The sequence below is a fragment of the Miniopterus schreibersii genome (assembly GCF_964146895.1).
Source record: "Miniopterus schreibersii genome assembly, chromosome: 3".
Lineage (NCBI taxonomy): Eukaryota > Metazoa > Chordata > Mammalia > Chiroptera > Miniopteridae > Miniopterus > Miniopterus schreibersii.
The window spans coordinates 6,204,322-6,224,530 of record NC_138103.1 but is presented as its reverse complement, the minus strand read 5'-3'; the positions used below and the strand labels follow the sequence as shown (position 1 = coordinate 6,224,530).

The 20,209-nt window shown below is 49.0% G+C and overlaps 1 protein-coding gene across 1 annotated transcript in view; it reads left to right on the top strand.

Moving 5' to 3' along the window:
* Nucleotides 1–4,306: 4,306 nt before the first annotated feature.
* Nucleotides 4,307–20,209, top strand: part of LOC308554465 (integrin alpha-D-like) — a gene marked incomplete at its 5' end in the record, with an annotated part of 30,756 nt that continues 14,853 nt past the window's right edge. The window contains 12 exons of the mRNA XM_081131704.1: nt 4,307–4,351; nt 5,977–6,084; nt 6,287–6,383; nt 8,177–8,282; nt 10,561–10,664; nt 10,797–10,867; nt 10,985–11,099; nt 13,678–13,808; nt 14,756–14,901; nt 18,699–18,852; nt 18,947–19,097; nt 19,299–19,372. Coding sequence (XP_080987830.1) covers nt 4,307–4,351; nt 5,977–6,084; nt 6,287–6,383; nt 8,177–8,282; nt 10,561–10,664; nt 10,797–10,867; nt 10,985–11,099; nt 13,678–13,808; nt 14,756–14,901; nt 18,699–18,852; nt 18,947–19,097; nt 19,299–19,372 — 1,302 coding nt within the window. The remainder of the gene's footprint in view (nt 4,352–5,976; nt 6,085–6,286; nt 6,384–8,176; nt 8,283–10,560; nt 10,665–10,796; nt 10,868–10,984; nt 11,100–13,677; nt 13,809–14,755; nt 14,902–18,698; nt 18,853–18,946; nt 19,098–19,298; nt 19,373–20,209) is intronic.

The window sequence follows — 20,209 nt, the reverse complement described above, 5'->3', positions numbered from 1 at the left end:
TAAAAAAAACACACAAAAACCCCCTACGAATAAATTTAACCAAGAATGCAAAAAACCTGTATTTGAAAAATTATAAGACACTGAAGAAAGAAGTTGAATATACAAATAAGTGGAAGCACATACCATGCTCATGGATAGGAAGAATTAACATCATTAAAATGCCCATACTACCTAAAGCAATCTATAGATTCAATGCAATTCCTACTAAGATACCAATGGAGTATTCACAGAACTAGAACAAATATTCCAAAAATTTATATGGAATCACAAAAGACCTCGAATAGCCATAGCAATCTTGAGAAAGAAAAACAAAGTTGGAAGAATCATGCTACCTGATATCAAACCATACACAAGGCCATAGTAATCAAAACAGCATGGTACTGGCATAAAAACAGACATGTAGATCAATGGAAAAGAGTACAGAGCCCAGAAATCAACCCATGCCTTTATAGTCAATTAATATTTGTCAAAGGAGGCAAAACCATACAATGGTATAAAGATAGTCTATTCAATAAATAGTGTTAGGAAAATTGGACAGATACATACAAAAAATGAAACTAGACCACCAACTTACACCATGCACAAGAATAAACTCAAAATGAGTTGAAGACTTAAATGTAAGACTCAAAACCATAAAAATCCTAGAAGAAGTCACAGGCAGTAAATCTCAGACATTTCTTATAACAACATTTTTTCTGATATATTGCATCAGGCAGGGGAAACAAAAGAAAAAGTAAACAAATGGGACTACATCAAACTAAAAGGTTTTTGCACAGCAAAGGAAACCATCAACAACACGAAAAGACAGCCCACTGAATGGGAGAACATATTTGCCAGTGATCACATCTGATAAGGGGTTTATATCCAAAATTTATAAAGAACTTATAAAGAACTTATACAACTCAACTCAGAGCAGCAAGTCCCTTTGAGAAGGCAAAATACTAGAGAAGCAGATTGAAGCTCTGGGCATCTCCCAAGCAGGGCTACCATCTGAGTTAGCTGTTGTGGCAGCCCCCGCAGCCTGTAGGGAGGGTAGGAGGGCAATTCCCACTGATGCTGGTACACAGGTGGGTCTAGGCCGGGCACCGGGCCACATGGACAGCAGTAGCTATTCAGCCCAACACTGACACCATCTGGATGGAAACAGAAATGAACCACAGCAGCAATGGGCTGGTGTTTGGCTGGTGATCACTCATGAGCCGTGGCCGTTAACCCTTTGCCCTGACAATTGGTCTGTTCTAAAGGGATTGACCCTATGGCTTGGACTATGGGAAGCTGAGGGGTGGACTGTCATGAATAAACCCATGTAGGGTCAAGGTTTGTGGAAAGATATTTGGGTTCACCTGCAAGAGCCTGAGGCAGTCCTCTCTGCCTTTCACATCCCAGCTCATAAGGAGCTGACACCCCTGGGCATCAGGAATTTGTTGCCTCAGCTCAGGTACAAGCCCGAGCGTGGGACTCTTTAGTAGATACAGCAGGTTGGGTGCATAGGAAGAGTGGCCACCATAGCACCCATGTGGGGTGGCATATTGCCAAAGATGCTGGATTGCCCTTGAAATACAGTGATTTGGTTACTGCAGTAATCTCATCTTTTTAACCCCTCTTTCCCTTATTCTGAGGTAATCACTGATCTTCTTTCTGTCACTATATGTTAGTTTGCATTTTTAAAAAGATTTTCTACAAACGGAATCATACAGCATTTGCTATCTTTTGTTAGGCTTGTTTCATTCAGGATAATTATTTTGAGATTCATTCATATTGTTGAGGGTACCAATACTCCTTTTCATTGCTGAGTAGTATTCCACTCAAATCACATGGAATTTAAAAATGATTAATAAGATTTAAAGCATTTTATCAGACTCTGATGATGACCATAAATCTAGTTTTAAAATCTTAAATGGTCTGTTCAAGCTTCACACCTCTTTTTCAGCATCTTAAGTAGCTTAAACCTGTCTCTATAGGGCCCAAATATCACAATTTTAAATATTAAGGAAAAGCTATTGGGATTTCTTAAGACCACATTGTGTTACAAGCTTTCCCCTGACTTTAAGATGTTCTTTACTCATCAGAGAAAAACAAATAACATAATTTAAAACCACATCTTAAAGCTGCACAGAGTATAGAGCCTCTGATCAAATGCAACTAAAGACAGGACTAGGCACCCATCAGCTACTCTCCCCGGGTCTCAGCACTCAAGCTCCCCTCTTTGGAATTCTCACTGACCTAGCATCTGACAAGCTCTGTAATAATCTGAGGCACTTCTCCCTAACTTAGAGTTTCCTGTTTTATCTGAAAATCTAGAACTTTCAGGCATAGCTGTCAACACGGGTTACCATCCCGTTGACCTCTAATTTTGAGTTGGAATTTTCTTGTTTAATCAAGATAAAGAATAGACAAAAACAAAAACAAAAAACTCCTGGATGTGGAAATTAAGCTGTGAGGAGCTATATTCTTGCTTTTCATTACTGAGGCAGACACGGATCATTCTGGTGAAAGTTTGCAAAAATATCTTCCTTCATACTGATTTGAAAAGATTATTAAATGCATTGTTTAATTATTTTTTAACATGTAACTTTAATGGTTCTAAGCACCCAAATTCCAATGTGTGTGTGTGTGTGTGTGTGTGTGTGTGTGTGTGTGTGTGTGGAGGGTGGCCTTTTCCCACCACCAAGCAATTTTTCAGCACCAGCCGGGTGTTGTATGGTTCAGCTCAATTCTGACCCTATCTACCTGGACACAGCCCCAGATTCTGCAGGTTAAGGGCTCAGTCGTACAAGAACTGCCCCTGCCCCCACGTTAGATGCTGATTGCAAGCCCAGGTTATATCATCTGTGCCTGTGACTTACTGGCTATAGAATGAAGGTTCCAATGACCCTCCCTCCTTGGGTTTGGTTAATTTACTAGAACAGCTGACAGAGCGCAGGGAAACATATTACTGTAGCTAACCAGGTTAGTATAACTCAGCAACAGCCTCATGGGGGAGATGCACAGGGCCAGGCAGGAAGCAAAGGCCTGGAGCGCCCATGCCCTCTCTGAGCGCTCCACTCCCCACAAACTGCCTGTGTTCGCCAACCTGGAAGCTCTCTGGGCCCCATCCTATTGGGTTTTATGGAGGCTTCATTACACAGGCACGATTGATTAAATCATTAACCACTGGCGCTTAAACTCAATCTTAACACCCCTTTGGAGGTTGGGGGCGGGATTGAAAGTCCCAACCCTCTAATCACATAGTTGGCTCTACTAGTAACCAGCCTTCATCCTTAGGTGATTTCTAAAAGTCCCTTCATTAAGGTAACAAGAAATATACTCATTGCTCTTGTTATGGAGCAAGAGCCTGTTGCCTGGGATGCAAAGGAGCCAGGACTATGGCATCAGCTTTTGAGAAAAAAAAAAAGAAAAAAAAAGAAGCTTTTATTACTAAGTTGACCAGGAAGGATAGAGGGGGCAAGGCTCAACTCTGTCTCCCAGGTCCAGACTTTTAGGGGTTAGGGGGAACAGGCTAGTGTGGAGAAGTGCTGGCAGGGCAAGTTTTGATTGAAGAGCTTTGGAACTTGGCCATTCATGGTAAAGGGGCTGCAGCAGTGAATCTTTCTGGACAAGGGGCCCTTCGCTTCTGAAAGGGCTCCAGAGTTCAGGTTTCGGTCACGTCCTGGTCCTTTGGTTCCATAGTGGTGGTGGGGGGATGCTTTTGTTCTGGGTGCAACTAGAGGCCAAATCTCTCTCCATTTTGCAGGCTTGGGCCGCATGACTTGCAGTTTTGGTCTGTTGTCTCTGAAAAGCAACTCAGTACCTTGTTAGGAACAGGATAGGGCCAATTTGAGCTGGTTCTACAGTTATACTCTTATAACTTAGGAAATTCCAAGAGTTTTAGGAGCTCTGTGCCAGAAACAGGACAAAGACAAAAATATATATTTCTTATTATAGATAACAATATCACAAGCTTTACAAATATTTAGCGAGTCAATGGTTCTCCTAAGTGTAGAACTGCCACTAAGTGCCCTGAGGATGCCCAGGGTTGAGGCTCATCACCTACAGCAACTGCTGGAGGAGCTGGGCCGTGGCACCTTCAGCACCCAGCCTGGGAGAAAGACACTTCCGCGCAGTGCATGCTTTTTGCAAGCATTTGCATATCTTTTTGCAATTTGCATTTATTGCTCTTTAAAAATGACTGGGAAACAAAAATCTTTTGCTGAGACAAGTGATAATACAATTGAAGCAAAGGTGGAAATCTTTACAGTTGCGAAATCAGCAAAATGTTACTTAGCCTTAAGTCTTGCTTGTGAAGGGAAGTCCCAAACTAGAGATCATGGATGAAATGCGATATCATTCCAGATTGTGCCTGTTCCATGAGGTATGGTGAAGATGGAAAAAGTGAAGAGAGCTTTACGTTTGCCTGGCCAGCGTGGCTCAGCGGTTGAGCATCAACCTAGGATCCAGGAGATCCCAGTTGGATTCCCGGTCAGGCACATGCCCAGGTTGTGGGCTCGATCTTCAGTAGGGGGCGTGCAGGAGGCAGTCGATCAATGACTCTCATCATTGATGTTTCTATCTCTCTCCCTCTCCCTTCTTCTCTCTGAAATCAATAAAGACATATTTAAAAAAAGAGAGAGAGAGAGAACTTTAAGTTTTGAGTTTCTAGACATAGAGAGGGGTTCACAGATCCAGAGAACTGATGACACAGTGCTGTTTGAGACAGACCCCTTAGCACAAGACGGAAAAAGCTATTGTTCAACTTGGCCGTGAGAGTGTTGAAGAACAAAATTCAACCAAGCACACTGGAAGATCTAATTGGCTTTATTAAGTGATTCCTGAATCAAGCAGCATCCTACCCAGACACTAGAAAGATGTCGCAGGGGAGTTATTAGCAAAAGAAAAGGAAGGATTATTTTTAGACCAGGACTAGTTTTGAGTGGAAGGGAAAGCAAAGGAGAAGATTGCCTTGTCTTCCTTTTGGGTGGGTGGAGAAGCCCATGTGACAGATGACCTTACTGGTGCTTAACCAGAAAATTCCAAAGTGCTTAATCAAGACTGTTTCTGGGAGAGGCTGAAACTGCAATTAAATCAGGTATTAACTCTAGGTTTGGTATCACTGGTTTGTAGTAATAGTGACGCGGTTTGGGGACTGTGGTTTTCTCTTTAACAATAGTCTTTGCAGGCACTAGGAAAGTCAGTCTCAAAGCCTGCAATCCTAGTCTTCGGCCCAACCTTGCAAAGGCGCCATCAATGCCCTTCCCAGAATCTAATTGATTTCTTCTGCCCATTAAAGATCAGCTCAAGTAAATTGAGTTAAAATTTTTGTTTAAAAACTATTTTATATTATCTACACTGACATTTAACCTACCTTTTAAGTGTTAGAAATAACTGTCATATATATATGTATATATATATTTAAAGTAATATGCCATAGTTAGGGATTTTGTCATATATTTTAACCCTACTAAGTCTACTCCTAGGCTTTTATATGTCAGAACTTTTTTCATGTTGTTACAAAACATTTATTTATGCTTAAGTGTGTAATACTTAAAGCACACAGAAAATTATAGAGAAAAAACGGCAACCACCCATTTATCTATCTCTCCCTGATTTAACATGTTAAAATATTCAGTGCTGAATGTTAAATTTTAAAAATGCTAGAAGTTTCCTCCCCACTCCACCAGAGGGAATCACTCTTCTGATTTCTATCTTCATAGGTTAGTTGCATCTGTTCATACGAAGGGACTCATATATTATGCATTCTGGTATCTGGCTTCTTTCATTTGTGATAATGTTGAGATTCATCCATGTTGTTATATCTGTCTGTTGCTTATTGCTCAGTAGTAGGGTTAATTGCTTATTGCTCACTAGTATGAATTTACCAGTTAGGTTATCCATTCTTCTCTTAATGGGGTCTGCTTTTTTAAGCAACACCTTCACCTATGTCCCTCCTCCCCTCCCTCCAGCCCCCTGCTACCTGAGGGGTGGTCTGCCCCTCTCCAGGCTCACACCCGTGTAGAAGGCTTCTACAGCCATCAGTTCCACTACTCCTACTCATACATTACCTGGTTTCTGAGGCTACCAGGGACCTACCAGAGAGCTACCCCCTGGGTACCACCTGGGTCCCAAGAGCTGGGGGAGGGTGGTTTACTGGGACAGCCAGGCCCTGGAGGTGGTGGTGGTGGGAGATTTTCTCCAAGGCTGGCTTTGGCTTCCTGCCCCTGCCTGTTCTGTGATTAACCACGGACTTCCTCAATATGCCTTTCTCTTCCCACTTCAGGGCCCTGAGTAATTATTTTAACTCTTGTCCAAGACACCGAGCACCCTTCAGTGTGCTGCTGCTCAGCCCCACAGTTCCCCTTGGGTGCACTGCTCAGTGATGGCCTTTGCAGTTATGCTCTTCCTGGGTGGTGAGTGGGGGCCTCTGTGCTGGCTGAAGCTTTGGGGGGGTCTTTATCTGGTAAGGCAGGCTGGGGGCTGGTGGGCAGCTCATACAGCTCTCAAAAGGAGCTGAAGGCAGGGGAAGGGCTAGTGTCCACGGTCTGGTGTGGAAGGAGGAATGGCTTGGAATCTGGGGAGGGGCATGACCTGAGCAAAGGTGAGGGAAGATGGGCTGCTGGATGATGCTTGGGAGGAGGTGAGCTACCTCTCCACATCCCCCAAGGCATCCCTGTCTCCCTCCTGTGGGGGCCTGGTGTGGGTGCTGTGGGGGTGAGAGGAGTCAGCCTCAGTAACGCTGGGAGGGGAAAGCCTCAGAAGCCACCAGAGAGGGGGAAAGGTTGGATATCACCTCCTTGGTCCTACATTTTCCCTAAGTCTTGATTTAAGGCTGTCCCACTGCTGCCAAGAGAATACTTTGGAAGTTGAAAACTGTATCAGGACCACATTCATGTGTCACTTAAAATCAAATTTCACACAGAAATCCAGATTTGCAGCTTCTCTTGAGAAATGGGAAGGTTTGGCAGCTCTGGGACCAGAGCCTGGTGATGGCTGCCCCCTGAAAAGGGCCACGTCTCTAAGTGTCCATCACTCCTTGGTGCTCCCAACCACCCACTGACTCACTGATGTCACCTGCCTGGCCCCTGAGGCACTTGAGACTGAGACCCTTGGTCTCCTTCTACTTGTCAGATCAGAGGGGCTGCTTTCAGACTCACAAGCAGGATCATTCTTTGACAGGAAGATGTAGGACGTGAGGCTCCCATGCATGGGGCCATAGTAGGGTCCCAGAACCCTAAACACCTGACCGCTTCCCAGGACCTGGGTTGAGGTGTCTGGACCCCCCCTGTGACTGCTGGATTGATGCTTGGCCCCCATAGAGCTTCCCTTGTCTCGAGGTTGGAGTTGAGTCCTCAGTACAGGAGAACTTGGGGTTCTAGGAGGAATGGGGAGGAAGGTGGTTGCTTGGGAGTGGGGGAGTAAGAAAAATCCCTTAAAATGTTGGGGTTTCCATGAGGCTTTCGAGCGTAGCCACCAGGGAAGAGCCTGTGATCAGTGAAGGACCTGGAGAGAGGGCTGGAGTCCTGGCTGTGCCAGTGACCAGGCAGTTCTCGGCCAGCCAACAAACCGTAATTAGTCCCCTGCTAAGGGCCAGGCACTGCATCAGGCACCGAGACAAGACAGACACAGTCCTTGTTCCCTTAGAGCCTGCACCAAGGGAGAGGAGCAAGGGAAACATATAATTTTAAATAATTAACCACAGAATTCTAAGTGTGATCTCCAATCCGGACCTTAGGGTTTCTGCACCCTGAGAAGATGAAGCGGGACAGTCTTTAAATAGGCTGACCCTGTCTCCTGGTTTGCCTGGGGCAGCCCCAGTACCCCTGGTGTGATTATTAATGGTGCCCCTTTCACTCTCAGAAGGTCCCCATTTAGACAGTAAACTGTGTGGCCACTTTATCTGTAAAAGACAGGCTGGTCTAACTAACATACCAGGAGGTGAGCAGCCTGATTTCAGATTATGGATGTCTTCAAGGGTCCTTGAAGGGATATTTCTCAGGATTATTGCCCTTTGCAGCGTGCTTTGGTTATTTTTAAGGGAGGGAGAGAGACAGGAACCACACAGCTAGCAAATGAGGAAACAGAGACGGGCAGACGGGAAACCCAAGCTGCAGTAGGGTGGGTGTCAAGATCCCAAGAAGTCAGGGCCAGAGCAGTGGCGCTTCTCTGACTGTCCTTCCCACCCACCTCCTCCTGTATTCCTCAGTTCTGGCTTCTTGTCATGGATTCAACTTGGATGTGGAAGAGCCCATGGTCTTCCAAGAGGACGCAGCTGGCTTCGGGCAGAGTGTGGCCCAGTTTGGCAGATCTGGGTAGGCCCCAACCACTCCCCTTGCCTCCTCCTCGCCCTGCAGGCAGGTGGTGTCCTGGAGGAAGAGCAGCACAGGCGAGGCGCCTGTCCATGACTCTTTCGAGGCCTCTGACATCACTACTAACTAGTCACAATCCCAGGAAGGGCCACAAACTCTGAGCAGACATGGCCTTGAATCTGCCCTCCAGGGCTGGCTTCACGGCATGTGACCGGTGCATTTGCCTCTGCACTTGGGCCCTTGCACTTGAAGTACTGTTTTGCGGTCTCCCTCTTGAAATTGTTAATAATTTCATCTTTGCATCCGTGCTTTGTAAGTAAAGATTGATGGGACAGTGGAGATGCACTGGTCGCTTTGGAGCCTGTGGGGGAAGGTTCTCAGCTGCCTGCTTCCCCACCCCTACCTAGTGACCGCTGCTGACCTCAGACCCCGGCATGAGCTGGGCAAGGTCATGATGGGCTGTGCCCGGCTTGCCCAGTCCTATGAGGATCTGCGCTGGCCCGTGAGTATCCCTGTGCCTGAGGGAGTGTGAAACTAAATAGCAAACAGAAAATACCAGGACAGGTAGAGAGGAGAGACAACACAGAAAAGAAAAACATTTTTTTTCAAGAGGAGAGGAGAGACAACACAGAAAAGAAAAACATTTTTTTTCAAGAGCAAGAGGCCTCACGAGTAAATTTTGCATTGGGACAGGGAAATTTTGCACCTGGACAGAGACCCAAGTTGTTGAAGTCATAATGTTAATGCAAACATAACCAAAGCCTGGGATATTGGTTATTTACCCGAGTGTGTTCCCCATTCTGGACTTAGGGAATCTGTCCAGTGGGAAGATGAAGGGAGAGATCAAGCCCAGGAGGGAATTCCAGGAAGGCTCTGGGGGCTCAGCAATGAGCCTGAGAGCACAGGAAGGTTGGGTTGGGCAGGAAGGAACACACAGAAGTCACTGAGCTCCAAAAGCCCATCCCACCCCCTTCCTCACCCAGCTGGCAGGTTGGGGACGTAAAAGAAAGAGCCAGGCACCAGAGCTTTGTTTTTTTCTTTGTTCATTTACTTTGAAATATAATGCACAGACTGAAAAGCAGAAATGCCAAAGGTCCAACTCAATGACTTTTGCATATGTGTGTACCCAGGTAACCACTGCCTAGCTCAACAGGGAGAACCGCTCTAGCTCCCCAGCCCCGAGTCCCCCTAAGTCCCTCCTGATAGCTCAACACCCAACAAATCCAATATAGCCACTGTCCCACTCCCATCACCATCGATTTGTGTTCAGGTCCCTTGTCTTAAAACATGAATATAAAACTACTGATTAACCTCTGTTCACCAGTATTTACAATAAAGTAAATTGTATATATTGGATGATATTCCGATTGTTAGTTACAGGTTATTGTTTTTCCTGGTTTCTGCTGAGTTGTAGCCCCAATACTAAAAAGATTGAACCTACGTGTAAGGAATACATTGGGATAAAAAAACATGCAGAATAATAGTTTAAGCCTAAAAGTTGGTTCATGCATTTATACGAGCAGGTCCAAACTGCTAGATGTCTAACCATCTGGTCAGGTTTCCAGGAGCAATCTTAGACACACAGGGATTTCAGCTTTCCCTAAGGAATGGATCTATAGAAGGAATTCTAAATACCAATTTAACTAACCCTTGCTTAACTAATTAATTAAAACACACCAGTATTTCTCTGATTTTTCTCATCCAAGTCAGGAAGTTATTGGCAGTGATAAAAATTTTTCCAAAACTAAAAAATTCTCTTCTCTCAAGGATTTTTGCAAATAAACCATTGCATTTATATGATTATAGATAGAGATATGGATTCTGGTATAGCTGTTTTAAATTGACCAACTTAAATTGTTTATATTATATATTTTAGTCTAATCCATTACAGAATCATGTTTGTTTTGAAAGCTTACAACTTCAGGAATATTTTCCATTTAACTTGAGGTGACCTGTGTCTTGAGTGGCTAAGAATGATGGTCCCCCAGAAACCAAATGCACTTACTCACAATTGGGAAATGCTGTTTTGTTTTGAATAGTTTTATTTTTGGTGAATGTTAAAGAAAAAGCCAACCCAAACTATTTGTGTCCATAAATACGTATACACACACACACACACACATACACACACAAACACGAAGACCAGCGTGGTCCTTGGCATTTGTGGGTTAAACTCTGGCCCTGATAGTTGAATCACCTCACAAGTGCCAAATGCCAAGAGCAAAGTTTCACTTCTCCTTCACACCCTTCCTGCGACTGTATGTCATGGTTGTGCCTCCAGACTCATGGTGGGAGCCCCCCTGGAGGTGGTGGCAGTCAACCAAACAGGACAGCTGTACAACTGCGATGCTGCCACCAGCCTGTGTCAGCCCATTTCACTGCACAGTGAGTGATCCTACCCGGGAATTGGGCCCTCAGTTCTCCTACACCCGAGTCCCCTGCCTCAGCCTTCAGCCCAGACTCTCCCCAAAATGAGGGTATGCCTGTGAGTGTGACCATGTGTGTCTGCCCTCTCAGCCTCCCTAGAGGCCGTGAACATGTCCCTGGGCCTGTCTCTAGCGGCCTCGGTCAATGACTCCTGGCTGTTGGTGAGTTTCCCTGGGTCACAGGAGGGTCAAGAGGGGCAGGGACCAGAGGAGGCTGGGCTGGGGGAGGAGAGGGGAGTGTCCTGGGGCCCCCTTGCCTACGCAGGCCTCTGCACCCAGGCCTGCGGCCCCACCATGCACAGAGCCTGTGGGGAGAACATGTACTTGGAGGGTTCCTGCCTCCTGTTGGACTCCCAGCTGCAGGTTATCCGGAGAGTGCCTGCTGCCCAGCCAGGTAGGTCTCGTAGACAGCAGCTTTGTGTGGCGCATGTGCTGGCACTGAGAAGTGGGCAGAGCGTGAGGCCCATCTCTGCCTCCTCTGCCGAGGTGGCCTTCCCCATGGCCTCAGCCTGCTGAGCTGCCAGGAGTCCCCAGACGAACTCTTTCCCTTCTAAGGGCAACAAATGACAGGCCCTGGGGAGGGTGCTGCAGTGTGCCAGCACTGGCATGGGCCACAGAGCTTGGGGCTTGGGCACTGCAAAAGCGTCTCCACCCACATTCACCTCCTGTGTCCTTGGGCACATAGCTTCGTTCCCTTGGCCTTGGTTTTCTCATTGGTAAAATGGCACTAAATAATCAAGGCACTCATGAGGATGAAAAGATTTAATATACATAAAGTGCTGAGGCCACTGCCTTGCACAGAATATGCCCCAGTTGTACGGAATGACCTGGCTGAGGACCATGTGGACTGGGAGGAAGATGTAAACCACCTCCTTGGTGGCATCAGAGGGGGAATGGGTCCCAGGCGAGGGCCAGGGCCTCTCAGGTGCTGACTGAGGATGTGACTGGACTGATGCGGTGGACCAGAGAAGCCGTGATGCCAGGCGGTGGGTTTTTAGCCAAAGGTGCAGCAGCAGGAGAGCCCCCCCCAGACCAAGTTGCGAGCACAGAGTCTGCAAAGGGAAGGGGGAGCGTGGAGGAGGGTGCCGGGGCTCTCGGGGTCCCGTGCCCTGCCTGGGGTGCCTGTGCAGCCAGGGTAGGGGACATGCATCTGAACACTCGGAGGTGTCTTCTACATGTCTCCGGGGCTCACGAGGTGCAACACCTGATGAAAATGGGTCACAAGCATGTAAACCTGTGCAGGCGACGCAGGCTTGCCGAGAAGGGAAGGGCGGTGTGCCAGGCAGTGCTGGGCGCTGACCTTGTTGATCCTCACAAGATCCTGGGTGGTGGGCAGGGTGATCCCCATTCACAGAAGAGAAACGGGTCAGAGAGGTGAGTCCCCACTGTCAGGAGGCGGGGAGTTCCAAGCTCGGCCGCCCAAGCCTGACGGGCTTGGTCCTGTTTCAGAGGACACTCGGCTACGGCCAGGTGCCTGCTGTTGGGAGGCCCGTGGATACGATGAAAGGAGCAGGGAACAGGAGTGGCATTGTGAGGGGCCTGCGTGGCTGGAGAGGGCGGGAGGGGTGGTGTCGCGGCGCAGCTGGAAAAGTGGACACAAGTGCAAGATACGGTGACAGGGAACACAGCTCCCCAGCTGTGGGGGGATAACGCTGAGACGGGGGCACCTGGGGTTCTGAGCCTGCCCTGCGGGGGGCTGGATTTCCTCAGCACCCACTGGTTGAGTAGGCGGACTGGGGAGGAGCTGCCACAGCTCAGCATCACTCCTCAGAGCTGCAGGTGCCTGGTGTCCGCGGCCCCCCCCCCCCCCCCCCCCCCCCCCGCCCTGGGAACAGCGCAGGGTGTGGGGCACAGTGGAGGCAGCAACTGGGACTTGCAGGCAGGCCACACCCCCACCTGAGTGTGATCTGAAATGTCTTGTTTATGTGCTTATGGCATCGCCTTCCATGGCAGTGTGGACTCCACAGGGCAGGGATGGTACCTTTTTTCAAAGCTATGGTCTTACATGACATTTCCCAGGAACAGACTCTGAGGCTCCCTTGGGAGCATTCTCAGGAGCAATACCTGTGAGAGTGTGAGGAAAGCAGGGCTGGGCTGAGGGAGACGGTGGACTCGAAGCCATCGGAACAGCGGCCTCAGCCTGCAGCTTGGAGCTTAGAGGTTGAGGCGTTGCTGGATGTGGGTCGCCCCCAGGAGCAGGGATGTAACTGTGGGCAAGGCAGCCCCCTTTTGCCTGGGGTGACTCCTGGGGAGGGACTCAGCTGGGAGCCATAGGGAGCCAATTCCCTGTAGTTGGAATGAGCTCTTTGTCCTGATAGGGATCAAGTCGTGGTGACATGCCCCAGCACCCACTGCAAGTGTGTCCTTCCTTGGGCTCAGAGCAATCCTGGGTCATGGTGGTAACAGCTACCCCTTATTGGAGGGCACGTCTTGATTTAAGCACTTTGTGTACATATTAATTCTTTTTTATTCTTGCAATAACCCCAAGTGGGAGGCACTATTACTACCCCCATTTTACAGATGGGAAAAACTGAGGCCCAGTGAAGTTATGTAACTTGCCTGAATCGGCCACTGGTAGGTGGTGGAGCTGACTTGCGTCCAGCCACCCTGGCTCCAGTGCACACTTTGCTAAGTTACCTTCTCCTATCCTCTATGACATTTTTAGAATGTGTAGTCAATAAACATTTGTTGATTAAATGATTGAGGAACCCACTAGGCTCCTGTCCTCTACTTCTTCCTTCCCCTTTTCAGGCCTTGTGGGAAGAGGAGAGCAACAGGAACTCCGCTGACGGGAGGAGGGGCAGGGGCGACAGATTTAGGTCCCCTCTGTGGAGGGTGTGGGAAGCTGGGTGGGAACTGATTCCTATGCCCAGAACAAGCCCCTGCCTCTGTGGAGGGGGGAGGCTTGCTGGGTCCTAGGTGATGGTTGGGACCTACACGTGCATCTCTGATTCCTCCCTCCCTCTCTGCAGAGTGTCCAAGTCAAGAGATGGACATTGTCTTCCTGATCGACGGCTCTGGCAGCATTAACAAAAGAAACTTTAGGCAGATGAAGGACTTTGTCAGAGCCGTGATTGGCCGGTTTGAGGGCACCAATACCCTGGTGAGGACGGGGTCCCCTAGGCCTGGGGAGTGGGGTGGAGAGGGGTCTGCTCCTGGGGAAGACAGCCTGGGAGGAGGCATGGCATTGCTGGGGTGGCTGGCTCAGCGGACCTGCGCCACCATGAGGCTAGGGTCCAGGGTCAAGGTATGGTCCCAGTGCAGCACCAGTCTGAGCCCTGACCCTAGGAGGCCTCTCCCCATTGCATTTAATAGGTTCCCACATGCCACAGAAAATATGTTTTTGCTGTTTAAAAGCATTGAAAAAATTGTAAAATAATTTTGCTGTGAAATTTGACTGAAGATAACTTGGTCAAATAATTGATGATCCTTTTTTAAAAAAATATACCTTTATTGATTTCAGAGAGAAAAAGGGAGAGGGGGAGAGAGAAACATCAATGATGAGAGAGTCATTGACCGGCTGTCTCTTGCACGCCCCCACTGGGGATCGAGCCCGCAACCCGGGCATGTGCCCCGACTGGGAATCGAACCCCGATCTCCTAGATCCCAGGTCGATGCTCAACCACTGAGCCACACCTGGCCAGGCCTAATTGATGATCCTTTATAATGTTTTCTGTGTAACTCATGACTTCTTCATCTTATTATTTTATTTCCCAGTAATTAGTGTGTATGTATGTACAAATTCTTGAGAAGTGAGAAAATATAGCCTACAAAGTGATTTCACGTGTTTAATTTTTTAAAATTTAAGTTTAACAAATATTGTGGTTGGCAAGTTTAGTCTTTATAAACTATGAAAGGAGCATGATTTGATTTTGATTTTCCAGTTTTCTTTTTGGGCCATTTTCTTTTCTTCTGGGTTTCAGTACATATTTGCTGGGCCTCAAAAACACGTAGACCATGGTTTGTAAATCCAAAATTATTCCCAAATGAAAAGCTTATTAAACACAAAAACAACTCCTGAGCCCAGGGCCCTCCTCTTGGCCTCCGCAGTTCTCACTGATGCAGTACTCGAACCTCCTGGAGATCCACTTCACCTTCACCAAGTTCCAGACCAGCCCGAGCCCTCAGAGCCTGGTGGACTCCATCGTCCAACTGAGCGGACTGACATTTACAGCCACGGGCATCCGGACAGCGGTGTAAGCTCCCCTTCTGCTGCCTGCAGCTCCTCGCCTCCCCCTCTCCCTCCCCCCTCCCCCCTCCCCTCCCCCTCCCCCTCCCCTCCCCTTCCCCTTCCCTGCCCCTCCCCTTCCCTCCCCTCCCCTCCCCTTTTCTCCCTTCCCTCTCCCCTCTCTCCCTCTCCCTTCTCTCTCTGCTCCCCTCCCCTCCCCTCCCTCTCTCCCTCTCCCCTCCCCCTCCCCTTCCCCTCCTCCCCCCTCCTCTCCCCCTGCCTGTGGGATCCCTGCCTCGCAGCTTCCTCTTCCTAGTGCTGGGTCGCTTGGCCCTTCTTCCAGGCTGAGGGAGGCTCTGGGGAAAGGAGCCCAAAAGGGAAATGAGGGGCTGCAGGAAGAGTCCTCCCTGGAGTGTTTCTGGCCTCCTTGCTCATTGTGTTCCACCCCCGACCCTGGATACAGGACAGGACTCCTCTGCTTTGCTTTCCCCCTTTGCCTGGCCTTAAACTGGCTGGACCCGGAGCCCACCTGGGGCAGCCAGCTCATGCCTTTGGTTCAGACACATCTGGGTTCCCGGGCTTGCTCCCCACCTGTTAGCTGGGCAACCCCGGAGTTAGTGACTCTTTCTGAATCAGTAAATTGTTAAGTGAGGATAAACTCACGACTGGGTTGAAGGATTAAATGAGATAACATGTGCGAGGTGCTTCTGCATAGCAAGTGCTGGATAAATGGTTGGGGGTTTGTTCAGAGAATGGTGCAGCCCCTATTCACCTCCCTGGCAGGGACTCAGAAATTGCTGCCAAGTGTCTTTGTGCCTTTCTCCCTGCTCACCACCCTCCACCCCCACCTTCCTCATCCATGTGTGCCCTCTTCATTAACTGGGTGCTTTAAAAAAAATATTTTTATTGATTTTGAGAGAGAGGAAGGGAGAGGGAGAGAGAGAGAAATATTGATGTGAGAGCAACACATGGACTGGCTGCCTCCTGCACACCCCCTACTTGGGACTGAGCTTGCAACCTTGACTTGTGCCCTGACCAGAAATCAAATCAGCAACCTTTTGGTGCATGGGACCACGCCCAAACAACTGAGCCACACCACTCAGGGCACTGGGTGCTTATTTTTTGTCTTTTGGTGTTATTTGATTTATATTTAAAACCAGAATATGTAATGCAGTTCAAATCCCAAACATAACTAAAAATGTTCCTACAGTGATAACAAATGGCCATATCAATATAACTGGGTGCTTATTATGCGCCTGCTCTGCACTGGGTGCTAGGAGCCCCTGAAGAAAATGGCTTAGGTGGTGAGGCCAGAACAGAAGCAGATGTGGTTCTCGTGAGAAAGAGCTGGGCACTGCTCTGGGGTTGGTGCTGGAGAAATGTGGAACAAGGGATGCTTCTGCCAAATGCCCCCTCTTTACTCCTGGGTGGCTCTTCTGCCTTGGACATTAGCCCCTGGGGACTGGACAACCATGAGAATAGCCTCTGTCCCTTGAGTTAGACCTCTGTCGTGGTGGTATCCCTTCCTACTCTGGAGCTCTGTCCAGTGGTGGCTGATAGTATGGTTCTCATAGTGCCATCCTGCTGGCCATGGCCCAGAACAGCTGCTTCTGCACTCAGGGCAGGCTCAGCTCCTCCCTGCCATCGACTGGGACTTGGGGTGAGGGGGGGTGGGTTTTTTTTAAAGAAGTTTTATTATAGAAAAGACAAAATAGCAATAACATTAAGGAAATATTGGGGGACCTACAGTCCCTCTAGCCAAACACTTCACTGTATTTTATTTTAATTTATTTTTTAATCCTTGCCCGAGGATATGTTTATTGGTGTTTTTTTTTTTAGAGAGAGAGGAAGGGAGAGAGAGAGGGAGACACCGATGTGAGAAACATCAATTGTTTGCCCCAGTATGTACGATCCCAACCAGAATCGAATCCACAGCCTGGGTCTGTGCCCTTGCTACAGGACAGGGTCTGGCCTGGAGCAGGTCTGCCTCAGGCTGGCCTGTTGAGTGTGGGTCTTTGACTTCCTGTAGGAAAGATTTCACAATACGAGTCCAGATGGGTTTGAGAGTATGTTTATTAATGCTGGGGACAGTGAAACAAAGGAAGAAATTAGGGTAGAAGAAACAACATGGAGAGCCCAGGGGCTCTGCTTTGGCTCCCTAGAAATGCTATAGGAAAGCAGGGAGCCTGGGCGGGGCTGCTTCAGCTCACTGGGAAGCAGAGAAAAAGGGGTCTTGGAGACAGGATCAGGGCATTAATCGGGTCTCCGTTCTCTATTCCCCAGCCAGGGTGATTTAAGCTGTGCATTCTCTGCTTAGGGAGGAGGGTACGAACCCTTTGCTCTCAAGTGTCCTTGGGTGGGGAAGATAAGACCTTGCAGCTCACAAGCTGGCTGCAAGCTGCCCAGACTGTTTGGCCTTGTCTAATTTTCTTGTCTCAGTTTCCCCTTCCACTTGCCCGGGGATTATTCCTAGCTTCTTACTATCCTGCTACACCCTGACCAGGAATCGAACCCACAACCTTTTTGGTGTATGGGCCGACACTCCAACCACCTGAGCCAGCCTGCTGGAGCCCCTCACAGCGTATCAGCCACAAGAGGAAATGAGTACCAAGGAATAAGTTAACCCCACCTGCCAGGCAGCGTTACTTCCATCATTGTCTTTATACAGACACATTTCATTTAGTCACAGTTGCGTAGGAACTATTTTCATCCGGCCTCGTTTCCATCTGTTATCTAAATCTTTTCCACGTGTCTCTACAGCTTTCATTTTTTCCTTTGCAACGGCTGTGTACTTTTCCACCGGGGGCCTGGGTCACGATCTGCTAAACACCTTCCCTAATGTTAGACATTTAGGCTGTTCCATTCGGCATGTGTGCGTGTAAGTCCCAAGTCTGTAGAGCTAGGTGAGCATACAGCTACATTTTTAATAGTTGATAGCAGCTCCCATAAAAATAATGCTTTACCTACAGGCCGTTCACTGTTGTAAAAGCTCCACCTTATTTGATCCTCAGAATTACCTGTTACTATTTGTTATCTATTGTTGCCTAACAAACAACTCCTAAATTTACTAGTTTAAACAACCCTTTTATTATTTTCAGGATCCTGGGGCTCAGCCGTCTCACACAGGGCCTCTCGATCTCTCGTGCGGCTGTGGTCAGGCGGCCTCTGAGCCTGGAACATGAGCGCGTCATTCTCATGGCTGCTGCCTTGGCTGGATTAGCTGGAAGGCTGGGCTCAGCCGGATGGCTGGGCCTCTCCCTCCATGTGGCCACTCCAGGGGATCTCCAACAGGATAGCTAGACTTCTCTCCTGGTGGTCCAAGGGCTCCCCAGGATGCAAAAGCTACCAAGGCTTCTTGGGCCCATAACTGGAGTGGTGTCTCTTCCACTGCATGCAAGTCCCAGGCCAGCTTCAGTATGGGAAGGGCACCGGTGTGGCTCATTGGGGGCCATCTTGGGAGACCAGCTATGGCACAATTGTCATTCTCATCTTGCTGGAGAGAAGCAGAGGCTCAGAGAGACAGAGTAACTTGCCCAAAGTGTCTGACTCCAGAGCTCCTACTCAGAGCCATACCTCCTCCTGGGAGTGTGGTGCCACAGTGGGTGCAGTTCTAGGAGCAAGGAGCAGGAGTATCTTTATTATTGGTCCTACTAATTATCGTCAGTATGCTTTTCAAAAAGGGCTGAATTGATTTCTTCATATGCCTGACAGTCTGGGGGCGCCAGGACTCCCCAGTCTCTCCAGATGAGCCCCTGGAGCTGCAGACGCTTTCTTTCCAGATCATCCCCCCCCTCAGCAGAGTCAGCTCCCTTTCTCCCCTGACAGGAGCGAACTATTTCATAGCAAGAACGGGGCTCGCAGAAGTGCCAAGAAGATCCTCATTGTTATCACAGATGGACAGAAAAACAAGGACCCCCTGGAATACAGCGATGCCATCCCCCAGGCTGAGAAAGCCGGCATCGTCCGCTACGCCATTGGGGTGCGTGGCCTTCCTCGCGGCGGCCCCCGGCTGGTCCTGCGCCTCGCGGGGCGGGAGGCTGCTCCCCTCCCCCTCAGCTGCCCCTCTGCCGCAGGTGGGAGATGCTTTCCTGCACCCCGCTGCCCGGCAGGAGCTGGACATCATCGGCTCAGCGCCCTCGCAGGACCACGTGTTCAAGGTGGACAACTTTGCAGCGCTTGGCAGCATCCAGAAGCAGCTGCAGGAGAAGATCTTTGCCGTTGAGGGTAAGTGCGGAAAGAGCTGAGGCCTTAGAACTGAAGAAGCCCCAATCCAGTTGTCCCCTGCGGTCCTGAAGGTTCTTCCCTATTTGCAGCTCACCCGAAATTGTTTCCTAGAACCCAAGCCCCAGGCCATGGTCTCCTTCCTCTGCTGGGTCCCTGTGGTCTCGTGGCCTCTGGGAGCCTAAGTGACCTGTTTCCCCACAGGAACCCAGTTGAGGACAAGTAGCTCTTTCCAGTATGAGATGTCACAAGAAGGCTTCAGTTCAGTACTCACAACGGTGGGTGGAGCACACGCATGACAACCGGGTCTCAGGCACTGCCCTGGGCCAGCGCTTGATTGGCAGCTGGGACCCAGGAGTAAACAAAAGCAGTCCCTGTCCTCAAGCTCGCTGTTCAGGGTGAGACATTCAGGGAGTGAGCGTAGGCGCTGGGAACACAGCAGAGAACAGGACAGCCAAGGTTCCTTCCCTAGTGGAGCACTTATCTGGTGGGTGGAGGTGACAAACAAGAAACAAAGACTTTCAGGTTGTGTTAAGAGTGGGAGAGAGAAAGAGAGGTGATCAGGAGGCCCAAGGAGTGATAACTGATACTGAATGATGGTAAAGGGCCAGCCCTGGAAAAATCTGGGGAGAGGTTGTTGCAGGTAGAGGGAAAAGCAGGCACAAAGGTCCTGAGGCAGGAACGAGCTCACTGCAATAGAGGGATGGCAGGGCCAGTGTAGCTGGAGCAGAGTGAGCGAAGGGCAGCAGGGAAGGAGGTGGCATAGAGGTGGGAAGGGCTGGACCATGCAGACCAAAGACATGCCCACGTAACATGCCTTGTCCAAAAGTAGATGTGTTCAGAGTATCCAGAGGGACTTGCTTCAAAACAATCTGGGGAGTGAGTGAGGGGCATGTAGAAATGAAACAAGGTTGGTCATAAATTGATCCCTGGACCTGTGCCACGGGTACTCATGGGTTCATTATACATTTCTTTCTACTTTTGTATAATTCTAAGTTATCCACGATCAAAAGTTTTAAAAGTAAACGGTCTATGCAGAGCAGGAAATGCCTATCTCTTCCCAAGGGAACCGGGGGAGCCCCAAAGGGGAAGGATTGAGGCTGAGTCCTCCAGAG